Source organism: Nyctereutes procyonoides, unplaced genomic scaffold (assembly GCF_905146905.1).
Source record: "Nyctereutes procyonoides isolate TBG_1078 unplaced genomic scaffold, NYPRO_anot_genome, whole genome shotgun sequence".
Lineage (NCBI taxonomy): Eukaryota > Metazoa > Chordata > Mammalia > Carnivora > Canidae > Nyctereutes > Nyctereutes procyonoides.
In genome coordinates, this window is record NW_026575020.1 from 54,667,394 (window position 1) to 54,692,971 (window position 25,578).

A 25,578-nucleotide genomic window follows, 5' to 3' on the forward strand; every position below is an offset into this window, starting at 1 on the left:
GCTAAGATGTGATGATAAAAAGGAGCGAACTAGTCACACGTCTGTGCGGAGAACATTCTAGAAAGAAGACACAGCAAATGTCAATGCCCTGAGAAAAGAGTAAGCTTCATCCTGTCAGAAAGAGAGTGGTTAGAGCCGGAGTCATAGAGGCAGGCAGGGCCCCATGCATCCCCAGGACTTCCTGGGCTGCTGAGGAAGCCCCAGACAGTGATAAGCAGCAAGTGACCAGGTCTCTGCTTTAGGAAGTTCACTGGCTGCTGGAAGGAGAATGGACTCTGGGACCGAAAAGGTAAGAGGGTTGGCTGTGTAGACTCAGCTGGTAACCACAAAGACAATGAGCCATGCCAAGATTCAGGACATACTCTGGAGGGAGGGCTACTAGGGCTCTAGAACAGAGGTGGGAAGTCTGGCACCTGTGAATACTCACTAACTGTCCCTAAGCGTACACGCACACCCTCGTCCTGACACATGCTGTGCAGGACAGCGGCCCGGACTCCAGGCTCTGGAGCCCAAACACCCACGTTCAAATCTCAACTCATCCACTTGGTAAGTTATTGAACCTCCCTGGACCTCATTCCTCATCTGTAAAATGGGGGCAATGATAAAGATGCCCTCATAGGGTTGTTGTGAGGATTCAGCTAGCTACTAAGGGTAGAGCACTTAGGGAAGGCTCCTGCCACCTAGTGAGTCTGCTTCCTGTTGCTGCCGGAGCAAATTACCACATGTTTATTGGCTTCATTAATACATCAATTTATTCTCCTGCAGTTCTGGAGGTCAGAAGGACAAAATCCATTTCACTAGACTAAAGTCGGGGTATCGGCCAGGGTGGTTCCTTCTAGAGGCTCCAGGAGACAGCCCATTGCTTGCCTTTCCTGGCCACATCACCCCAGCCTCTGTCCCTGTCATCGGCCGCCTTCACCTCTTGTGAACTTCTTGCCTGTCTCTTGCACATGGACCCTTATGATTAAATTTAGGGCCCACCTGGAAAATTCAGAATACTCTCCCCATATCAAAATCCTCAGCTTCATACATCCACAGAGCTCCTTTTGCAGTGTTCACAGATTCTGGGGATTGAGACACAGATAACTTTGGGGGCCATTATTCAGCCCACCACACATGATAAGCAATAAATAAAGGTCAATTATTGTTATTATCATTCTTACTCTCTTGGCGGCTCCAGAGCACATCCCCAACCCCCTTCCCAGCTGTATGGGAGAAAAAGGGATGGAGAGAGACCCCCATCTACCTCCTGAAGGCTGAAAGCCCCCTGAGACCAGGCCCCAAGCCCAGGTGGGGCTGGGGGTGATGCTAGCTGAACCAGGCCAAGGCTCCAGTCACCAGTTGACTCCCATGAAGTGACTGGGGGCAGAAAACAGACAAAAGCAGGAATATGCTCACAGGCCTCGTGTGGGTTAGAGAAGGGGGCCTGGAGCTCAGACTAAGGTCTCTTAATGGCGCTGTACTCCATAGGCTCTTGCTGGCTCCTGCTGGGAACGTGGGTATCGGGGCGACCCATGTTGCAGTAGGTTGCCTCCTGATTCAAAAGCTCCCAAGACAGAGCTGCGTAGGAAATGTCCTCCTTCGAAAGAGGGGCCTGTAATAAAGATGCACAAGGGGTCAGAGAGGCAGGCAAGAGGCTTTGGCCATGGACGGAGGAGGCCCTGGGTGAGGTGGGGGCACAGAGCTCTCAGGGCTTCTGAATGCTGCTCCTATACCCTCCAGTCCTTCTCCCTTCACCCTGCCAGCTCCCTGAGCTCCAGGCACAGCTGAAGACCCTCCCTCAACTCCATACCAGGGGATCACAGTTCACATGGAATTCCAGATCATTCAGCCTGTCCAGATCTCTGCTGCCAAGCATGAGGGCCATGTTTAATGGGACTCTGAGTCCCCAGGGCTCAGGCCTGCTATGGAGACACTTCCAAAAGCTGAAAGTCTGGGGGAGCTGGACAGGCAAGTCTTTCCATGGCTGTGGCTTGGCCCAGCACCTGCCCCTCCTCCTCCACATCCCCAGGAGCAGGAGAAAGCCCATCCTCAAAGCGGGGGCAATGGCAGATCTGGCTCCAAGCCCCATAGCTCCACCAAGTACACACCATGGTGACATATTCCACTTCCAGCTGATCTTCCAGGACAGAGAGGGAGGGCTTTGCACAGGCCTTCTTCTTGGAAGAGTTGCGGGAGGTTTGGGTTGGCTGCAGGGTCAGGTTTGCATAGCAGAGGTCCCCCTCCTGGGGCTGGAGCACCTTAGAAAGAAAGCCCAGGTCCTCTTCCCTGGAGGGACACAGACTCTGTGCTTCCCTGGGTTTCCCTCTCTCAGCTTGCTCTGCAACCTCCACACCCGCTCCCTTCCAGCCCTCCCCACTTCAGGCTGTTTCCAGCATCCACTCCTCATCCTCCCAGGCCCTACAGGTGGGCTATGAGCACACAGACACTTGGGCACATAGTTTGTTTGATACATCTGGACCTCAGTGCTCTTCGGAGAAGGAAATGAGGATGAAGAGAAAGGAGCTGTCTGGGGTCACTGGTCCGACCTTGGGGACTCTCTTACCTGCTCTGGGGACATCTCAGCAGCTAAAAGACAAAAACAATCAGAATGAGAAAGCCTGTCCCTAGACTTGCAGGGCCCCCAGGTCTGGGGAAGAAAAATCTGGACGAAAAGAGGTGACTTAAGCTCCAGGTGACTTAGACCTGGTTCTAAATCTGACTCCTCAAATGACATGCTCTGTCACACTGGTCACTTCACCTCCCTGAGCTTCCACTTCTCCACCTGAGAAATAAGAAGACCTCGCCCATCTCCCCCACATCATAGAACAGCAATCAGGGCCCTGTCACCAATCAGTGCCCCCCAAGGATAATGTCCCTGCTGTGCAATTGCTGGCTCAGACTAACTTCTGCCAGAAGTCCTGCCTGGAATGCCCCCATTTCTCTACTGGATTGGTCATTCGGGAGTCAACTCAAAGTCACACTTGCCTTCCCAGCTTCCCAGGGTGCTGAATCCCTCCCTCCCCAGCTCCATGGCACTTGATTTATGTCTGTCTGGTCGTCTTTTTCCCATTGAATTTCGCTTCAGGTGGACTATGGTCTGCTGGGCGGCTGAGCCAGTCCCCTCCTTGCATAGCTGGTGCTTGGTCATGTCCAGCACACGAGTGCCCCATCCAGATTGCTCTCTGAGTGGGGTACGCCAGCTGGGTCAGCGCCTCATGGACCAGCTTTCAAGGGCTTCTGGTTCCTGTTTCTCCCTGCACACCCAACCTTCCACTTTAGAGACAACAAAGAAACAAGAAGTTCTTTTCTCCTGATTTTTAGTTTCAAAAGCCTAGCTACTGAGAACTGCAGAGCTAAGTTCTAAGAACTTAGCTTGCAGATAGACACTAGGGAGGAGATGTGATGAGCAAGAGTGGGCTGCCCCTCCTCTTTTACCATGCTGTGGCATGGGTGCACTTACCATGAGAATGTGGAAACAGAACCAGCCAACAGCCCCATACTCCCACCCAACCCAGCCTCAGGGCAAGTCAGCCATATTTGATCACCTTTCTTCTGCTGCTTCATGATTCTCAAAGTCAAGAGTGAGGCTGCCACCAGGAGAAGCAGCAACACAGCCAAGATGGTGGGAATCAGGATGCTGAGCGTCATGGCATTATCCCTGGAAACAATAAAAGAACACCATGCACCCTGGCCCACCTCTTGCTTCTGGGCCACACCCCAGGCACCTGGTAGCAGAGAGGGCCACATACCTTTTGACCTGCAAGCCTGTGGTTTCTAGCCTGGGAACCCCACTCCTGGGTACCCTCAGAGATGGTAAAAAAAAAAAATTAAAGGAGAGGAAGGTTCCACAGGTTTCTGCGGGTATAGACACCTGACAGAAATTGTATGGTGACAGGCTCTGGGAAGGTCTCTCTGCTTGTACATTTGCCCCTGCTGTACTGGATTAAAAAGTGTCCCCCATCCCCATAATTCATGCTCATTCAGAACCTGTGAAGGTGACCTATTTGGAAATAAGATATTTGCAAATGTAATCAAGTTAAGATGAGGCCCTACTGGATTGAGAGGGGTCCTAACCCAATGGCTGGTGTCCTTACAAAAGGGAAATTTAGCTACACACAGATACGTGCAGGATGAAGGCCATGTGACAACAGAGGCAGAAATAGGGGTCATAGTGCTACAAGGCAAGGAGTGCCAAGGAAGCCCGGCAGCCACCACATTCTCCCTTTGAGCCCCAAGAAGGAACCAACCGTGCTGACATCTTGATCTCAGACTTCTGGCCTCTAGACTATATGTAAATAAACAACTGTTGTTGAAGTGGCCTGAGATGTGGTGCTTTGTCAAGGCAACCTGAGCAGACTAATGCAAAGACTATCTCTTATTCATCACTAGTCACAGAATTTATAGAATAAACTCATCAATCAGTGAATTAATTAACTCCATCTGACCCATTAATTATCTCTCCACTATAAGTTCCTGGAGGACAAACAGCTTGATTTATTCTGTTCATCCTGGTATTCTCTTGAAACCCCCAAAACAGTGATAGGCTTGAGTGGGGGCTCAATAATTATTTGCTGAATGAATGAATGAATCCATCTCATGCTGATCAAAGACCTTAATTGGTACTTATATATGGCTTTGATTCATAAAATGAGGAAATTCCTTAACTATTACTTATTAAAAGCAGATTGGTAGAAAGAAACTTTTGAAACAGAGGACAAAGGGAAGAGGGTTAGAGAGGGGGTCCTGGATGAGGGCCCCAGTCTCAATGGGGGAGCTCCCATTAGGATTCTGCAGGAAGGCCCAGCAGAAGGAGATGACAGCAGTCAAGAGTACCAAGAAGGAGATGGAAAGGGGACTCCCAGGTTCAAAATGCCACTTCGGCTGCATTGGCTGGGCAGGAGCCTAAGAGAGGCTCAGTTTCTTCCTCTATAAAATAGGCATTTGTACCTGCTTACTCGTCCTCATGAAGCAAGGTCCAAGGATTAACAGCCAATGGACAGAGAAGCCCTGTGTGAGCTGTCAGGTGTTCTCAAGATGGGACAAACCATCAGTACTGTTCCTGTCATAACAATAATTAAGGGAAATAGGATGTCCCCAAGCTCTCCCTGTTCTTCTGGTATTTGAACCAAGAGCCATCCCTGAGGCCCTACAACACCCGTGCCCCTACACAACCTGTCCATGCCATCCACACTGATTGTCTGCTCACCAGTCTCCTACCCTGCACTCTGAGTTCCAGGGGGAAACTCCATGTCTATACCTCCTGAGCTCAACAAGGAGCTGGCAATGCAGATGCTAACTCAGTAGAAATGAGATAGAAGAGTGAATGTGCCAATACATGTACACACTGTACTGGGTTCCAGGAGGAATGATCTGGGTAGGCTCCAAAGGACACTGTGGGGCTTGATAGCAAGTGGGAAGAGCCCCTGGCATTCTTGCCTTCTCTGTGGAGGCTAAGGGTCTGGGGACAAGCTCTGGCTGGCACTTGGGAGTGCAAAGCATTCTACCACTGGAGGAGTTTGGGCTAAGTAGGCCACAGGAAACAGCATACCGGAGCTGGCTTACCTGTCACTGGAGTGGGAGCTGGTCACAGTCGGGGGGTCTTTGGTCTCCGCTGGCGCTGTGGACATGTTGGCTTTTGAGGTGGTGGTGGTGGTGGTGGTTGATACTGTAGTTGGTGCTAGGCATACAGACCAGATTATACACTATTCAGCCTGCTAACCTGCCCACAGCCCTGCATGTGGCTGAGCTTGCAGGGAGCCTGGAGGTAACCTGGAGCTGGGCCGTGGGAAGGGCCTATCACCTGGACTGCTTATATCTCCCTGGCCACTAGGAGACTCAGCCTCAGAGGCAAGAAGGACTGGGTACAGGTCCAGGGAGGATGTTGAGCAGGCCCTGAAAGGATTAGAGGGTGCCTAGTGTTACCTCAGGGCAAAGGCAGCTGGAGTTCAGCTGGACTTGAAACACTCACTGCTTATGACAAGGCCTCTGCCAATGCCTCTGCCAATCTTACGCATCCAGAAAGGACAGGCAGGCCCCATGGCTAGCACTCCCAAAATCTGTGACTTCTAAGGTCAGGGCTACCCCTGAACAAACTCATAATGTTCTGTAAGAGCCTTTGCTTTGGGCAAGTTATTAATCTTCACAATAGCCAAACTGTGGAAGGAGCCTCAGTGCCCATCGAAAGATGAATGGATAAAGAAGATGTGGTCTATGTATACAATGGAATATTACTCAGCCATTAGAAATGACAAATACCCACCATTTGCTTTAACGTGGATGGAACTGGAGGGTATTATGCTTAGTGAAGTAAGTCAATCGGAGAAGGACAAACATTATATGTTCTCATTCATTTGGGGAATATAAATAATAGTGAAAGGGAATATAAGGGAAGGGAGAAGAAATGTGTGGGAAATATCAGAAAGGGAGACAGAGCATAAAGACTCCTAACTCTGGGAAACGAACTAGGGGTGGTGGAAGGGGAGGAGGGCGGGGGGTGGGGGTGAATGGGTGACGGGCACTGAGGGGGACACTTGACAGGATGAGCACTGGGTGTTATTCTGTATGTTGGTAAATTGAACACCAATAAAAAATAAATTTATTTTAAAAAAGTTATTAATCTTCTACAGCAAGGAGAATCACTTCTCAGCACCATTTTCTGGATTCGATGAGACAGTGAATGTGCTGTGCTTTGCAATGGTAACATGCCTCACAGGTTCAGGTAGGATCAGGGCTCTGTGGACTCCATGCTGTCCCCTTACCACAAGTGCCCTGTGAGCTGGTGCTGCTTGTCCAAAGTTCAGAGAAGCAGAGCCCAACAGACCCAACTCATTCAAACCAAGGCACCAAGATTTTTGAGCTGCCCCTCCCAGGAGCATGTGCATTCTAGAAGTATTTAGGAAGAGCACATCATCAAGCCCAAATGCGTATATGGCTTGTGATGAGATTTCAGGCACCAGAAATGCAGCCCTTTGACTGAGAAGGCCTTCCTGGACTTCAGGAATCAACCACAGCTCCCCCACTGTGCTGGGCCTCTTCCCTCTCAGACTGTGTATGGAACAGGGGCTAGGAAAAGCCACTATGAAGTCCCGGCCCAAACTCCAGAAAGAGCAGGGACACGTTGGCACCAGAGATCCAGGAAGTCATTGGCAGGAGTTGGAGTCTCTGAGACCCACACAAGAAAGTCCCTTTGGCCCATGGGCTGAAACTGGGACCTCCACCTTGATCTCTGTGGGCAACAGACTCAGGCACTACACTGTGCAGAGACCACCTGCCCAGAAAGGCTTGATCCTGTCCTGAAGGACATGACAGCAGCCATGAGAGCATCTAAGAGAAGCCCTGGCCTTCCCAACAAGGGGTCAGTTAGGTTTCTAAGAGAACTCAGGACTCAACCACCCTGTGTGACAGTCCCCTCCGAATGACACTTAAGTCACTGGAGAGGAACCTCAGGGACCAGGACAGAGGAGGCTCTGAAGACACTCTCTCTCTCTCTCTCTCTCTCTCTCTCTCTCTCTCTCTCTCTGTGTGTGTGTGTGTGTGTGTGTGTGTGTGTGTGTGTCTTACCTGGGTCAATGGTCACTTTAAGTTCAACCCCGAGGTCAGTTCCAGATCTCTCAATCCCACACCAGTAGGTGTCTGTATCAGTTTGCGTGAGCTCCTCCATGGTCACAGAAAAGGTGAAGTTTTTCTGATTGTCTCTAATTGACACCTTGTTTTTCTTTACCTTCTGCTCTGATCCTGTCGTTTGAACAAGGATATTGCACTTTCGCCAAATAGGTCCTCGACACCACCACTTACTGTAGGTCTTCCAAGTTGATACATAGCGACACTCCACAGTCAATGAGCCCCCAGCCAAGCCTCTGACAGCCTTTGGACCTGTGATTTCATATGAACCTGGAAGACACAAACCCAGGTGCCTGTTACCACCCCACCCCCTAAGGGCAGAGCCACAGCCTCATGCATCAGAAATAGCTCCAATAAACCCAAGTGCTTGATACGTTGAGTAACAGTCTAAGTGGGAATATACCTTCCACAAGACAGAACTTTGTCCTTCAAAACTCCACTGGGTGAAAGCCATCACAAAAATCCCCTAAGAGCACAACTATACATCTCAAAGAAACAAAAATGTCCACATTGAGGAATGACAGTTTCCTATAATATACTCCTCCAGCCACCCATGGCCAATGTCACCTGGAGAACAAATGACCCAGGCAAAGGCATGGCCCCAGTCCACTTCAGCCCATTGTCCTCATGCAAGGTGTGGGCTCTGTGGTATAAGATCTTTTCATTTTTCTAGAATAGCCATGAATCTGGATTTTGTCTATAGATTTCTCTATTCTGAAATCTATGTTTCATGCAGACATAGTCATACAATGTATGGCCTTTTGTATCTGGCTTCATTCACTTAGTGTAATGTTTTTAAGATTCATCCACATTGTAGCATGTGTGGGCACTGCAGTCCATGGTAGGGACAGGCCACATTTTGTTTATCCATTCATCAGTGGATGATATATGGGTTGTTTTCACTTTTTGGCTATTGTGAATAATGCTGCTGTGAACATTTATGTACTACTGGTATTTGCATGGAGATGTTTGTCAATTCTCTGGAGTACAGCATACCATAAGACACTAAAAAGATAAGTGGGGAGGGGAAGGGCTTCCAAAAGCATTGCTGGATCCTGTCACCTCTCCACCAGCTCCACTCAGGTAAATGCAGGGAGATGAAGAAAACAACATAAAATAACAGATCACTTCTTAAGCTACAAGAAAGTAGAAGAGTCTTTATAAAATCTCTGAATGATGGGATCCCTGGGTGGCGCAGCGGTTTGGCGCCTGCCTTTGGCCCAGGGCGCGATCCTGGAGACCCGGGATCGAATCCCACGTCGGGCTTCCGGTGCATGGAGCCTGCTTCTCCCTCTGCCTGTGTCTCTGCCTCTCTCTCTCTCTCTCTGTGACTGTCATAAATAAATAAAAATTAAAAAAAATATTAAAAAAAAAATCTCTGAATGAAAGGGAGCACTTTCGAGGTTTAAAAATTCATGGAAGACATCACACAAGAGTCAGTAAATTCGACCATATGTAATAAAAAATGTAACACTCAGACATACTGCAAAAAAAAAAGACTGAATGGAGGCAAAGAACAGACTGCAAGAAATATTTAGAACAAATAATGTAGAAAAGGATTAATAGTCATTTTTATGAAAGAGTGTAAAGATAAACACTAAGACTCCATTTAGAAAATTGGGAAGAGGCAAGAAAAGGCAAGTCACAATGAGGAAATTCAGGTAGATAATAAAATTGGAAGTGTTCCATTTAAATAATCTAGTAAACGAAAATATTTTAAAGTGGTGTCATTTTCACATATGAAGCCAACCAAGTTTTGTGACTACTATATTGCTGACATGGGTGACATGGCACAGACACTCATAGGAGCTACTAGTAGAGACATAACAGTTCCAACCACTACCAAAAGCAATGTAGCAATTATATTTCAAAATAATAATTCCCCTTGCTCCAGTGATTATATGTCTTGGATTTGGTCCTCAGGAAATGATCAGAGAAGCTAACAAAAACATATGCACCAAGGCTCATTACATAATTATTTAAAGAGGAAAATAAAGGAAACAAAGTCAACAGCCATCAATTAGGGAAATAAACAGACAATGAGATATAATGCAGACACTGATAATTATGCTTAGAAATACTCTTAATTATGCAGAAAATCCTCATATGAAGTGAAAAAAATTTAAATATCATATACCACATAATCTCAACTAACTTTTAAAATAGGCATAGAGGGGTTCCTGGATGGCTCAGTGGTTGAGTGTCTGCCTTCGGCTCAGGGCATGATCCTGGGGTTCCAGGATCGAGTCCCACATCGGGCTCCCCTCAAGGCGCCTGCTTCTCCCTCTCCCTGCATCTCTGCCTCTCTCTCTGTTTCTTTCATTAATAAATAAATAAAATATTTTTAAAAAATTAAATAAAATAGGCATAGAAAAAAAGATTAAAAGGAAATAAGTAAAAATATTAAATTAACATTAGGTTCTCTTGGGCATTAAAATCAGGGACATAAAAAAATAAAAAATAAAAAAATAAAAAAAATCAGGGACATAAGCATATTTTATTATTCCTAATTCTTCATTTATTTTCTGTACCCCCCTAAGTATCAACAATGAGCATTTATTACTTTCAAAATGATAGGGAAAAAAATACAAACTGGACAGACTGTTCCATAGCATAGAGGGTCACAGTCAGAGAAGGAGAAGGGACATTGAGGATGAGGTGAGGCCACACACAAAGAATGCAGCAGCCTCTGGACCATGGAAAAGTCAAAGAATCTGTTTGTCCCCCAAAGCCACCAGAAGAAATGCAGCCCTGGTGATCCTTTTGGACTCCGACTTCCAGACTGCAACATTATAAATTTGTGTTGTTTTAAAGCACTAAGTGTGCAATAACTTGTCCCAGCAGCCTTAGGAAACTCATAAGGTAGCATTAACCCATCTCACCTGAGCACTGGCCCTGGGTCCGACTCTGGAACTATCTGCTCCACTGGTTTCTTAGAACCATCTGTCCAGAGGCCCCCTCCCACCAACCTTGGCAGAGTACCGGTCCTGTTGTCTGCACCCTCCTGACACAGAAGGCAGCCCTGAGCCCCAAAGAGCAGCATCCTCTGCAGGCAGGCATGGTTACTCACAGACTAGTTGATGGAGAGTAATCCTAGATGAAAAAGAAGCTGAGCCCCAGGGGGAGGTGACAGACTCTCCATCAGGAGTGACAGGACTGCACCCCAACTCCAGCACAGCACAGGACATTTGCCAGCCTCTGCTCTGGGCCAGCACACTTGGGTCTTGTCCATGTCCGCCACCATTTATGGTGAGGTTGAAGTTGGACAAAGCAGCTAGATTTTCTCTGAAAATATAGGATGATTAAAAATCTCTGCCTTGGGCAGCACAGGTGGCTCAGCGGTTTAGCGCCACCTTCAGCCCAGGACATGATCCTGGGGACCCGGGATCAAGTCCCACATTGGGCTCCCTACATGGAGCCTGCTTCTCCCTCTGCTTGTGTCTCTGCCTCTCTCTCTCTCTCTGTGTGTCTCTCATGAATAAATAAATAAAATCTTTTTTTAAAAAATATCTTCCTTTCTTACAGAAAGTGAAGGCTATAAAGCCCAGTGGGAGCTCTGGTTGGTATTTGCTTCTTATATACCTTTAAAACAACAAACTCTTTAGGAGCAGGAAGCAGTGCAGGGTAAATGGGGTGCTTGTTATGGGAAGTTCAGTGGGAGAGGCTAGGGAGGGGGTATGAAGGTTCACAGCCCAGACCAGGTTCCTGATAGACACACAGCTGTGCCTCTGGCTTCCCACTGGTGTTCCCACTCTGCCTTGGTCATGCACACGCACACACCAGAGCTGCTCTCACATCTGCTCACCAAGTTCCCCTGTTTCCAGATGTCAAGGGAAAAAAAGAAGTAGTCCTTGATGTGCACTCACCACCCTACTGATTTGCCTCCTAATGGCTCACCCAGAGTCTGCCCTCTCCATTCCCATGACCCATTCCCAGCTTTGCCTTTCCCAGCCTTGTGGTCCTGGACATGTCACTTTCTTCCCCTGAGATTTATCCACCCAATCTGCCCCCACCAGGCTGTTCTGAAGCATGCCACAAAGCGCCATAGCCCGTCCATTCTTTGGGCCTGTCCAGGCCAGACTCGTGGCCCTATCACAGCCTTCCTGCTCACTGTTTCCTTCCTGTGCCCAAAAAGTTGCCCCCAATCCTAAGGCCTGCTCCTTCTCGTCCTACAGGCCTCTGCTCAGATGCCTCCTCTCAGAGGCTCCTTGCGGCCCACCCCATCTACAAGCACCAGCCCCTGCCCCCTGAGGCTCACTGTGTCCGGTCACCTAGCTCGGCTCTCCTCGCAGCATGCACCACTTATTGGAGGTATCATTTTCATTTCTCCGACCAAGGGGGTGGATGACCAAATTGAACCAAGCAAAAGACTCACAAATCATAAAGGGCTGCCGCCTTGCCGTGAACACCTTCTTCCAGAGCCTCAGAGTCTCACAATGCCAAATGCTACTGGGAGATTTTTCTCAGGAGAATTCTACTGCTCCTGAGGCTTCCCTCTGATCCTTGGTTATGTTCTTATTGACATATGATTCCCATACCATACAATTCCCTCTTTCAAAGTGTACAGCTCAATGATTCTTAGGGCTTTCACGAAGCTGCTCAACGTTCACTACACCTAATTCCAGAACATTTTTATCACCCCCAAAAGAAATGCCTCACTCAATTAGCAGTCACTCTCCCTTACTCCTTCCCCCAAGCCACTGGCAACCACTAATCTACCTTTTGTTTCTATGAATTTAGGTATTTCAGATATTTCATAGGCATAGGATCATAGGATATATGGCCTTTTGTGTCTAGATCCTTTCACTTAGCATAATGTTTCCAAGGTTGGTCTGCGTGGTAGCATGTGTCAATATTCATTTGTTTTTATGGCTGACTAATATTCCATTGTATGAGTATGCCACATTTTATTTATTTATCCACCAGTTGATGTATATTTAGGTTGTTTCCAGTTTTTAACGATTATGAATAATGTTGCCATGATCATTTGCATACAGGTTTTTACATAGACATATGTTTTCAATTCTCTTGTGTATACATCTGGGAGTGGAATTGCTGGATCATGTGGTGACCACATGTTTAACATTTTGAGGAATGTCAAATTGTTTTCTGAAGTAGCTGCACCATTTTACATTCTCTCTCTCTCTCTCTCTCTCTTCTTTTAATATTTATTTATTCATGAGAGACACAGAGAGAGAGAGGCAGAGACACAGGAAGAGGGAGAAGCAGGCTCCATGCAGGGAGCCCAATGCAGGACTTGATCCCAGATTCCAGGGTTGCGCCCTGAGCCAAAGGCAGGCGCCCAACCACTGAGCCACCCAGGCATCCCCACCATTTTACATTCTCATGAGCAATGGATGTCCTCTCCAAATACTGTCAAGAGTCTCAGTGTTCAGTTCTATGACAAAGAAAGATGGGGAGTATACCAATCATATTTTTTCCTCTCCATGAGATACATTCACTCATTCAGCTAATACTATTTGTTTAATCTATAGACAAATAGTATATTTTGCAGGTGCAAAAATCCCTGCCTACCTAAAGCTTACATTCTCTCAAGGGGGGGGGGGAGGGAGGAATCAGACAGTAGAGAAAAATAATACAAGAGAAATGCAATTTTAATGAGGTTTCTTACCTATAAAGGCCTCATTGAGAATCAAAGACGTGCAGAATGTGAAGGACTGCAACCTGTGGCTATATGAAAAATGGCATTCTGGGCAGAGAGAACAGCAAGTACAAAGGCCCTGAGGCAGGAATGTACTTAACATGGTCAAAGAACATCTAAGAGACCGTTTTCACTGCAGTGGGTTGAGCCGAGAGAGTAGAGTAGAAGAGGCAATCGGGAGGTGATGAGGTGAGAGAATCAGGTGATGCACCTTTTAGCTTCTGTAAGGACTCTGTGTTTTTACTCTAAGCATAATCAGAGGTCATTGGAGGGTTTTGACCAGAGGAAAGACAAGATCTGGCTTGCACTTCATTATGGAATATGAGAGAAGAGATGAATGACCCTAGGTTTTGCCTGAGCACCTAGAAAAGATGGAGCAGCCCAACACAAAGATGTGAAAGAAAGGAATTTGAAGTAGAAGATATGCTCAGGTCACATTTGAATTGTTAGCATCTTAGCGAAGAGTTGAATGGGCAGTTGACTCAAAGATTCTGGGGTCCAGGGTGATATCCAGGCTAGTGATACATCAGGCATCGTCTGGATAGAGGTGATATTTAAGCCAAGAGAGGAGAAAAGATCAAGAAGAGAATGGCTCTAGAAAGAGAAGCCCAAATCAAGTCCCGTGGCCCTCCAGCATTTCCAGGTCAAGAAAAAACCCTTAATTTTTAATCAAAATGGTATCCATCAACTTACAATTTCCTTTCACCACCCTGCACCCTCATCTCAGCCCCTCAGCAACTTCTATTATTCCTTCTACCCCAAAGACGTAGAACCACATCTCCCTCACTGTCTGGCAAACTCCTTGGTTTCCTTCCTCCAAAGCCACCTCTATCTTCCCTCCTTCCATTCCTCATACGGCATTCTCAAAGGGTGACAGTGCAGGAGCAAGGGTTCACCAGCTCTCCTGAGCAACCAGGGCTCCTCTAGACAAGGGGGTCCCATCAGTCTGTACATTTGGAATTATCAGCCCCTGATAATACTACCCAGTCTTATGCAGGATAAGGAATGGGGTGGATGACACACACAGACCCACTACTTAGAGAAACTGCTTAGAAACGGACCCTGCCAGAAAGGGAGACAAAACATGAGAGACTCCTAACTCTGGGAAACGAACAAGGGGTGATGGAGAGGGAAGTGGGCAGGGGGTGGGGGTGACTGGGTGACAGGCACTGAGGGGGTCACTTGATGGGATGAGCACTGGGTGTTATGCTGTATGTTGGCAAATTGAACTCCAATTTAAAAAAAAAAAGAAAGAAACGGAGAACCCTGCTTCTCAGCAGGACCCTTTGCTGGGCCCTTACTCCTCCCTCCACCAGCCACTTCATCCTGCCCCCAAAGCTCTTCTCTAGCACAGACCCAGGACTCACTCACCTGCAACTCGGAAGAAAGGGAGGAAGAGCAGTAGCAGGTACATTCTCTCTTCTCACAAGTCCCGCTTGGTGAAGCTAGTCAACTCCGACTCAGCTCCTGTATCATCCAACCCTTCTGCTTTCCCCACTTTTGCACTTCCTCCTTCAGCCACTTCTCACTGATGAGTAAGCAAAAAGAGGAAGGAGATAGAAAGGGTGAAATCTCAAGGCAACAAGCAATGCAACAAGTCTCAGTGATCGTAAATAAGCTTTTGAGAAATACCTTCCTGTCTTCAGCCACAAAGGATTCTCTAAAAAAGAGGACTTTGCCACTCCTTCCAGGCCTTGAGGAAATTTGCATAGACCCAATGGATGGGGCTGGCTCTTACCCAATCCTTCCTCTGTTGGGAAGACTAGGCAGAGAGAACCCAGTTATATCACAGAGGTCCTGGAGAGCCGAGGCTGAGGGACAATGACAAAAACATGGAATTTCAGGCATAGCTTTGGGAGCCTAGAACATCAGGAGTTCACCTGTTGGGGAACTTGGGCCAAAGCCCAGAAGCCAGAGGAGAGATTCTAGACCAGAAAGTGGAATGAGGAGGTAGACAGTATCAAATCCCAGATGGCAAAGAAAGGAGTTCAAAGAGTAGGGGTATGTGAGTAGGGACCTACTGGTCCAATGGGCAAGAGGGGCCTCTGTCCTCAGAACATACTAGAAACTCTCGTTGTGGTGCCCCAGACCACCAAGTAAGAACCTGTGGCTATTGATACCAGCCTCCAGAAACTTTTCAGTTATATAAGGGGCTCCTTCCTAAAGAAAACTGCTCATTGCTCATAGCTATTACCCCCTCTCTCCCCACTCCCCACCTTATAATAACTACCTATGGAAGTAGGAAGAAGGTCAGTGCCAGCTTTGTCTGTCTTACTCCTTCTTTCTGACAACTTTGTGTCCATCCCCTACCTGCCCCATCAGGATCCCAGTAAGCCCCAAGGTGGAGCACAGAAACTAGGGAAAGATAGGACCCTTTCTCAGATTTTGCCCCTGGAGCCACTTTTGCTAAGTGTCACACACACTTAAGTGTCACATGCCATCTTGAGAAGTGAGTGAGTCCCAAAGAGGGGCATAAGCTCCTCACATCCTAATCAGAAATGAGTAGGTGTGTAGGAGGCTTATTTGCACACACACACAAAAACACAACAGTTGATAAGCCAAGTGTTTCCAGGATGTGGCCAAAGACGGCCTTCCACTTTACATATCTCCAGACCATAAAGTAAGATCAACAATTTTGGGTAAGGCCTCGATCAGCCCTTGGTCCTCAGTGCTCCATAAGCTTATCCTCTGCACTGTATAGTTAGGCTGAGAGACATCAGCCTTTTTTTTTAATGGCATTTTTTAATAATAAATTTATTTTTTATTGGTGTTCAATTTGCCAACATACAGAATAACACCCAGTGCTCATCCCATCAAGTGCCCCCCTCAGTGCCCATCACCCATTCACCCACACCCCCCGCCCTCCTCTCCTTCTACCACCCCTAGTTCATTTCCCAGAGTTAGGAGTCTTCATGTTCTGTCTCCCTTTCTGATATTTCCTACCCATTTCTTCTCCCTTCCCTTCATTCATTTGGGGAATATAAATAATAGTGAAAGAGAAGAGAAGGGAGACATCAGCCTTTGCAACAGGAACACTATTTGGCTTCCAGCAGAAATGACTGAGGAACAAGTTGGGACATCCCTGCAAAACGAAGGGACAAATGTTTTGAGTTGTGGGTAAACATTGCTTTCTTGGTCATACAGGATAAAGAATTACCAGCATCTGAGCTGCTCAAAGCCCTGCCTGTGGCCTGGCCCTCTGTTCCTGGGCCAGCTTACCCAAGTGTTAGGAGTTAGGCGGTCAGTTAGGTAGTCAGGGCCAGGGTCCCCAACAAGAAAATAGGGAGCCAGGATACCTAAGACAAGATCACACCAGCATCCTGTTTTACAGCTTAGACAGGACCACAACAGCATCCTGTTTAGCAGCCTCTACAGGAGTGACCTTTATAAAACATTCTGAGGCAAAAAGATTCACCATAAAATATGGGTCACTATCACAAGTTGAGGCAGTTTAGTCTCCAGATGTCAGCCCAAAAGACCATCAACACATGAACAATAACCCAATAGGTAGGTGGGTGCATGATCAGAGCCCTGATGGGCACACCTCAGTGGCCAATCCACAGGAGGCCCACACTCAGGATGCTCAAGATAGTTCCTCGAAAGTGCATATAAAAAAACCCTAGATTTGAACACACCAAAACGGCAACCCTCTCGGGTCCCTTCCCTCTCTTAGGAGGGAGCCCAATGCAGGACTCAATCCCAAGACCCCAGGATCATGACCCGAGTTAAAGGCAGACATTCAACCACTGAGCCATCCAGGCGTCCCAAGGATTCCCTTTGAGTCAAGAACATCATTATCTGAGTGTCTCTGAATGGTGGTAAGGTTGCTCCTCTAAACAAGCACCTCTGGGGACTACAGGGAAGTCAGGCTGTTCTGGAGCTTTGCATCCTCAAAAACCTACTGGAGGCCCTAGTCCTGGCTTGGTCATTAACTCCTGCATAAGTCAGCTCCCTCCCTAGGCTCCCATGTCCCCATCTGTGGAAGAAAGGATTGGGCGGCTCTTCTGAGGTTCCCTCCCCTAAAGCACCTGTGGATGTGTACGTGCACACACACACGCACAAGCATGAATATGAGTGCTTGTGGATGTGTGTGCATGTGTGGATGAACACGTGTGTGGTGTTTTCTTGTTTGTGCATAGGCATGTGTGGGAGCTGTGTACACATATGTACATTGCATGGCTAGCACTGTGTGTCCTCACATGTATGTTGTGTGTGTGTACACATGCTACGTATGCCATGGCAATTTGTGTGCACACATGTAGCGTATGTGCACGTATATTACATGTGTGTGTCGATGCATTGATTGGGTCTGGCTTGTAAAGCCTACCATCCTGTCTCCTACTTGAGAGGCTGAGACAGAAGCCAGCTGCCCTCTGGTCCTGTTCAGTGCTCACAATGAAGGTTGAACCTGATAGCCAAGAGTTAGTAAGACAGCACATCCTTGAGCTGGCTGGCAGCAGAGTATCTACTCCACGGCTATTTCTAAAACAGGCTCCTCCAAAACGCAAGAAGGTATTATCATAAACTGGAAGTCGATTTAACAAAGCAAGTCACTGATAGCACTAACCTTAACATTTTCCAGATCTAATGCCATTTTTCTGCAGTCTATGGAACGGGAAACTGAGTCTCAACCAAGTTCTTATCCAGGCACTCAGGCAGAGGCAAAGCTTATTTTTTAGAAAAACAAAGGTCTCCAAAGAGTGGGTTAACCCTCCGGAAAGATGAGGTGAAAGAGCTCTGCAATATTCAGGCCAGAGTGTGGGCTGCTTTGTCATTGCCCCCTCAGAAATCTAAGGTAACACTCACTGAAATCCACAAAGTGAAACTGCTGCCATTCAGGCTCCCTCTGCCCAGAGAATCTGACTTTTTTAAAGCACTGTTTAGTGGGCCATCTTTATTTGGAAGAAGTAAAATCAAGCATTTGTTCAGCAACAGTGAGGCTAGATTCTGTGTGTGCCTCTTTGCTTTTACCTGAGTCACCCAGCACAGGGTGCCTCCCTAACACATATACAGACGTACTTCTGTGCGTCCAATTACAAAGGAATGTGTGGGGATCCCTGGGTGGCGCAGCGGTTTGGCGCCTGCCTTTGGCCCAGGGCGCCATCCTAGAGACCCAGGATCGAATCCCACATCGGGCTCCCGGTGCATGGAGCCTGCTTCTCCCTCTGCCTATGTCTCTGCGCCTCTCTCTCTCTCTCTCTCTGTGACTATCATAAATAAATAAAAAATTAAAAAAAAAAAGAACCACAGCTTCTGTGGCTTCCTTCTAAAACAAAAAACAACAACAAAGGAATGTGTGTTCATAACAGAAAGAGAATGGAATATAAATGAACATAAAGAATGCATTTTAAATCACTCTTGACCCCCCCCCCACCCATGCAGAGACAACTGTTCTTTAATATATGAAGCTGTCTCCAAAACCAATGTTTTGTTCTTTTCTGTAGAAAAGCACTTTATTTCAGGTTAAGTAAAGGATCAACTCAAGTATGAATTTACTTCATCAATCAGTTTATTACACTTATTTTTAATACGGAAAAGTACAAAAAGAAAGCCTGGCCGACGATGTCCACTCTGCAATACTTCCAGTTAACACTTTTTTAAAAAAGTAATGCAAGCAATGTTTTTATAAAGAAGGAGAGCAGGAGGAGAAGGAGGAGGAGGAAGAAGAGAAGGAAGGAAGGATAAAAAGAGATAAAGAGAAAAGTAAAAGTATTCTCTTCATTCCCGAACCCCAAAGGTAGCCACAGTCAGCCTCTGCTGCCTCTCTAAAAAAAAAAAAAAGAAAAGAAAAAAAAAGTGTATGCATCATCAGCATATACACCCAAGTGAAGTCAACATAAGTCAGCACACAAACATACCTCTCTGCCCCTTCTTTTACTCCATAATATCATTTTTCCCAAACAGCACATAGAGATCTGTCTCATTCTTTAAAAAAAAAAAAAAATTTGGGATCTCTGGGTGGCGCAGCAGTTTGGTGCCTGCCTTTGGCCCAGGGCGTGATCCTGGAGACCCGGGCTCCCGGTGCATGGAGCCTGCTTCTCCCTCTGCCTGTGTCTCTGCCTCTCTCTCTCTCTCTCTCTCTCTCTCTCTCTCTCTCTCTCTCTCCGACTATCATAAATAAATAAAAATTTAAAAAATTTTTTTTAAAAATAAATAAAAATAAAAAAAGAAATTTATCTCTACACTCAATATGGGGCTTAAACTCACAACCCTGAGATCAAGAGTTGCATGCTCCACGGACTGAGCCAGCCAGGCAAGCCTACCTCATTCTTTTATGGGTTCCATAGTCTTGCATTGCATGGATATTCTACAGCTTATTTAAGCAGTCCCAATGGCTGAATTATTTGTTCTTATACATATCACCTTGAACATCCTTGTACACATATCTTGGTAAAATTTTGTAAGTAAAACCATAGAACTGCTAAGTCAGAGGAATTTGCATTTGTAACTTTGATAGATGTTGTCAGTTGTTCTTCAAAATTCCCCCAAAGGATGCTCCCACCAATGGTGTATATGTGAGTGCCTGTTTCCCCAAATCTCAACCAATATTGACCATTATCATACTTTTATCAAAGTATTATATGTAATATCGTATCAGAGAAACAGAGCCAGTACAAAATATATTGAGAAAGATTTAGTTCAAGGAATTGGCTTACATGACTATGGGGGGCTGACAAATCTAAATTCTGTAGAACAGAGTGGCAGGCTGGAAATTCTCAGGCAGAAGTTGATGCTGCAATTTTGAACAGAATTTCTTCTTCCTCAGGTAAGCCTCAGTTTTGCTCTAAGGTCTTTCAATTAATTGGATGAGGCTCACAGAGATTTCTGAAGACTTACAAGTCAACTGATTGCAAATCTATTAATGATATCTGTAATATAAAATCTATGCATCCCCAAAAAAATAAAAATAAAAATTTTTAAAAATCTATACATCCATATTATACCCTCACAGCAACATAATAGACTAATGTTTAATTAAGTAACTGGATGCTGGGCAGCCCCGGTGGTGCAGCAGTTTAGCACCGCCTGCAGCCCAGGGTGTGATCCTAGAGACCTGGGATCGAGTCCCACTTCAGGCTCCCTGCATGGAGCCTGCTTCTCTCTCTGCCTGTGTCTCTGCCTCTCTCTCTCTCTCTCTCTCTCTCTCTCTCTCTCTCTCTGTCTCTCATAAATAAATAAAATCCTAAATAAAAATTAAAAATCTTGGAAAAAAATGTAACTGGATACTATCACCCGGCCAAGTTGACACACAGAACTAACCACATTTACACACTCACAAAATATACCTGTTCTTATTCTTTGTTCACTTTCCTATTGAGATTTTCTTTTGACAGCTCTTTATATTACTACATATACTAACCTTTTGTCTGTCTTGAAAATATTTCCTCTCTACCATTTCTCATTTGATTTCAGTATTTCCTGCCAACCAGAACATTTTTATTTCTGTGCATTCAGATCTATCCATCTTTTTCTTTATGGTATCTGAATTTCTGTCTTATTAAGAAGGTTGCTCAGGGCCACTTTAGGAGCCATGGTAACTACCCCATTCACCTAAGCTTTCTAAATGTTCCCCCTGAATCACAAAGTCACAGGAAAGTAGGGTGCTGAGGCAACCTTAGCCCAGCTCCCATTGACAGGTGTTTGCTGAAGAACAATTTAATATCAGGCCCTGGCTTTTAGCAAGGACCAATAGAAAAGCCAGCGAATATAAAGAACTTATTAAACTCAACACCCAAAAACCAAATAATCCAGTTAGGAGATGGGCAGAAGACATGAATATACATTTTTTCCAAAGAAGACATCCAGGTGGCTGATACATGAAAACATGCTCAACATCACTCATTATCAGGGAAATACAAATCAAAAACTACAATGAAATACCACCTCACATCAATCAGAATGGCTAAAATTAACTCCGGAAACAACAGATGTTGGTGAGGATGTGGAGAAAGGGGAACCCTCTTACACTATTGGTGGGAAGGCAAACTGGTACAGCCACACTGGAGAATAGTATGGAGCTTTCTCAAAACAAACAGGGTTGTTGGAGGGAAGAGGGGTGGAGAGATGGGGTAATTGGGTGATGGGCATTAAGAAGGACACTTGATTTAATGACGCTGGGTATTATAAGCAACTGATGAATCACTAAATTCTACCCCAGTAACTAATAATATGTTAACTAAATTGAAATTTATAAAATAATTTAAAATGTTTTTTAAAAAGACAAAACAAAAATACTTGTCTGAATGGTGGCAAAGTTGGCACAAAATTTCCTATTAGAATCATGATTAATTAACATTTTCACGAATGCTCCAGAGGAGGGAAGGTACAGTGGATAATCTGGATTTGAGGTTGACATTCGGCTTCTCCAAGCAGTGAAATTTGGAGCCAACCTGGAAAAACTTCAGGAAAATCCTGGCAGCTATTGCGGAGAGAATAACTCTATTGTATATCTAAGCTAATGGACTGAGGCAAGCTCATCCTTAACATTTGGGGGACCAGGGCTAGAATACAAATGGAGACCCATATACCATATGTCTCAATATTCTAATGTTCTAAATCAAGCTTTAAAAGCCTCAAATCGGGGTGCCTGAATGGCTCAGGCAGTTAAGCGTCTGCCTTCGGCTCAGGTCATGATCTCAGGGTCCTGAGATCAAGCCCCACATTGGGTTTTCTGCTCAGCAGAGAGTCTGCTTCTCCCTCTCCCTCTGTGTGCTTGCTTTCATTGTCTCTCTCTCGTGCACAAGCTCTCTCTAGTAAAAAAACAAACAAATCTTTAAAAAAAAAAAACTATCAAGTCAAGTGTGTCCTATCTTCCTACCTTGACAAATATATCTTCTTACCAACCGGGAAGACACATCTGAATACAGGGTTTTCAGAAGCTCTGCACCAAAACGTGGCAGCCACATCCTGCTCCTGCCCCCAGGCAGGATTCAGCAGGATCTGAAATGCTGAACTCTGTCACCTGGACTGTGTCCCCACTAAACCAGAAACGGTCCCAAGAAGATGGAACTGTTTTAATACAATGAAAGAAGAATGTGAATCCTTCACTCTGAAAAGGAAAAGAATAAAAGGGAAAAGAATGTCAATGTGTTATATCCTTTAGTAAATGAAGAAGGTGTACATGGAGACTCTGACCCTTCACCTTCTGGAATAGTTTCTCTGGGAAGCCTAAGGAAGTTGGATTTGTGATGTAAATTATTAAAGCCACTGGCACGCGACAAACAAATGGAGCCCTTTAACCCAGGAGGAAATAAAACCTGAATAGAATTTGGTTTGGGAAGTGGGAGTGGGGGGTCACAGTCAGGAGACATCCAAAGTCAACATCACAATCTCGTGTTTACCCTGCTGCCAATTCAGTGCCACTGTCAGAGCCACCATTGGGGCCATGGGTCCAATCCCAAGAGACCCTATCAATCATTATGTTTTTATATTTTTGGTTTTTTACATCTTTATGGTTTTGCAAGTCCAGCTAAAGTTGGCACCTCTTGAGCCTTTCTAATGACCTTGAATGCTTGTCTTTGGAAAGTAGCTATTGTCTCTTTTGAAACTAAGGCATTTACAATTCATTTATTTATCCATCCACTCATTCATTCATTCATTCATTCTTTGAGAGGCTGCTGAGTACCAGCCTCCAGGTGCTTATGATTTTCTTAGAAATATAGCACCTGACCTTCTAGGCTAACCCTCCCCCCTACTTCGTCCAGGTACAGAAGTAACCATTCCCTTCTTTCCCAAGCTCTGCTTCTCTTGAAATGCTATCCTCTCCAATGCTCCAGGACCAAGTGCAAATGCTTCCCAAGGCAAATATCCAGACATTTTGATTTTTTTTATTCTATAGACAATGATTTTTTTAGTCTTTCCTATAAGGGAGACCCATTGTGTTATTCTCCCTAGAAGCTGGTGCCAAAGGGAATTAAAAGTGCAGGGAATTTATTAAGGGAAATATCCATGAAAAAAGTAGTGTAGGGACACCTGGGTGGCTCAGTCAGTTAAGCATCTGCCTTCGGCTCAGGTCATGATCCCAGGGTCCTAGGATAAAGTTTGGCATTGGGCTCCCTGCTCAGCAGGAGCCTGCTTCTCCCTCTCCTCCCCATTCGTGCTCTCTGTTGCTATCTCTGTCTCTCTCTCTCTCTTTCTCTCTCTCTCTCAAATAAATAAATAAAATATTAAAAAAAGAAAAAAAATCAAGTAGAAGTGGGGAGAGTCAGGGAAAGCCCACAGACCATGATGCAGGTCTGTCCCCAAGTGAAGGAGACAGCTGTACAATCTCTGGAAGGATCTGTAAAATTATGAGGGAGTCCTTGAGCCCGAAACAGGCCTTCCTCAGTGTCCCTGCCACACTCTGCCTTTGGTTGGAAACTGCCCATGAGAAGGATGGCCTGGGTGCAAACATACCTATTGGAGGACTCAGAGCACACAGAGGGGCCTCAGTCAGTTATGACCCTGTGATTGGAAGTCTAAGAGGCAAGTTCTCATGGTCACCTCAGATGTCCATTAACATGGGGTGAAACGGGATGCCTGGGTGGCTCAGTGGTTTAGCGTCTGCCTTCAGCTTGGGTCGTGATTCCAGGATCCGGGGATCGAGTCCCACATCAGGCCCCTGCAGGGAACCTGCATCTCGCTCTGCTTGTGTCTCTGCCTCTCTGTGTGTCTCTTGTGAATTAATAAATAAAATCTTAAAAACAAAACAAAAAACATAAGGCAAAACAAGTTTCCTTCTATGCTTTCATGCCTCTTTAGTGACTTTAGTGTGCACGTATGTGTGCACTTCTGTGTGTGTGCGCACGTGTGTGTTTAGAAGGAGCCCACTCCCACAGCCACAACCACATCTCAGAAGCCCAGTTCACACCACAGACCCTTTCTTGCTCCATTGCAGACCATTCTGGTGGGTGACAGTGGCGTGGGGAAGACATCTCTGCTGGTTCAGTTCGACCAGGGCAAGTTCATCCCAGGCTCCTTCTCGGCCACCGTGGGCATAGGATTCACAGTAAGTACCTCCAGATTCTGGAGCCCTGGTGTGTCTCTGTCAGGGTCCCAGCAGGAAACAGGTGAAACAGATGGATGTCCACATTGGATCATTCATGAAAGTTTAATAAGAAGACTACTTACCACGGTGGAGGCAGGGTGTTGGAGAACCAGGGGATATGAGGCAGTGCCCATGCATAGCACAGACCCTCCATTCCAGCCTTAGCCCTAAAAAAAAAAAAAAAAAAAAAAAAATGAGAGGAAGGAACCACTGCCAGAGCCCAGGGACAAAAGGCTGCATGGAGAGGGCTGGCTGGCAGGAGCTGTGACCCTCAGAGGAGAAACACAGCAACTCATAGTAATCCTCCTGGGAGCTAGCTGACCCAGCAAGTCAGCTCCCTCCTTCCTTACTCTCCTCCTGCTCCCATATCTCCTCCCAGGACTCCCCATTGGCTGAACACAACTGAAACTAGAAAGAATATTTTGATACGTATTGCTCAGGTCCACCTTCCAACGCAAGAAGAATGTGGAAAGGCAAAAAAATAGCTTCAAATGCTAAGCACAGTTCAAATTTAACACCGTTGTGTGGTTCTTAGGGAGCTGCAGGTCAAGGGTTAAAGCACTCTGGATCTCCTGAGAGCGCAGGGTCTGTGGGACCAGACCCAGGGCTGGGACGCAGCAGCACCATACTGGTGGGAAGAGACAGGGGAACCCCAGAAACTGGGCTTCCCTGTTGGGTCACAGCAAGGAAGGCAATGACTCGTGATGGACAGAGATTCAGATAAAGCAGAAATGAAAGCGTGTATCCCAGGGCCTAGAATCCAAGCTGAGACACTGGTACCCAGGGTTCTCCCATGACCGGCCAACAGAATGCTGGGAAAGGCAGGACTGAGTCCCAGGAGAACACAGTTGCCCAAACAATTCCTGAGGCCTTGAACGAGGCTGCCATGCCAGGCATCCCCCACCATGAGCCCATACCCAGTCTGCCCCTCAGCATATGAGGTCGTAAGGGGCCCTTACGGCTACCAGCCTTCTCCCTCCAGCCATTCCATGCCCATCCTTCCACCAGTCAAACTCAGAGGGAAGACAGTGGGGTGGATGTGAATGGGAAAGCTCTGATCCATACTCCCCAGATGCATAGAGGTGGGACCTCCAAATTTTGCCACTAGCCTGGTAAGAAAAGTGAGGCATCTTGCCTCTAAGAAGGAAGAAAGTTATGTAGTCAAACTGAGCCTGAAGCAGGCTGACACAGGACAGGCCTGGTTCTCCCAAATCTACCACAGGACAAAGGAGGGTCTTGGTTGAGCTGACAACACAAATTCCAGCTGAAAATTAGAAGCCCACACTTC

The 25,578-nt window shown here is 46.2% G+C and overlaps 1 protein-coding gene across 1 annotated transcript; it reads right to left on the bottom strand.

The window, feature by feature from the left end:
• Window positions 1-1,388: 1,388 nt before the first annotated feature.
• On the bottom strand, window positions 1,389-14,700 carry LOC129514272 (CMRF35-like molecule 1). The gene is made up of 7 exons (XM_055332920.1): window positions 14,636-14,700; window positions 7,543-7,872; window positions 5,545-5,659; window positions 3,528-3,640; window positions 2,546-2,568; window positions 2,091-2,240; window positions 1,389-1,594 (listed from the first exon to the last, which is right to left on the bottom strand). The coding sequence occupies exons 1-7, from the start codon at window positions 14,676-14,678 to the stop codon at window positions 1,439-1,441; spliced, it is 930 nt and encodes a 309-aa protein (XP_055188895.1). The 5' UTR covers window positions 14,679-14,700; the 3' UTR covers window positions 1,389-1,438.
• Between the last annotated feature and the right edge of the window lie 10,878 nt (window positions 14,701-25,578).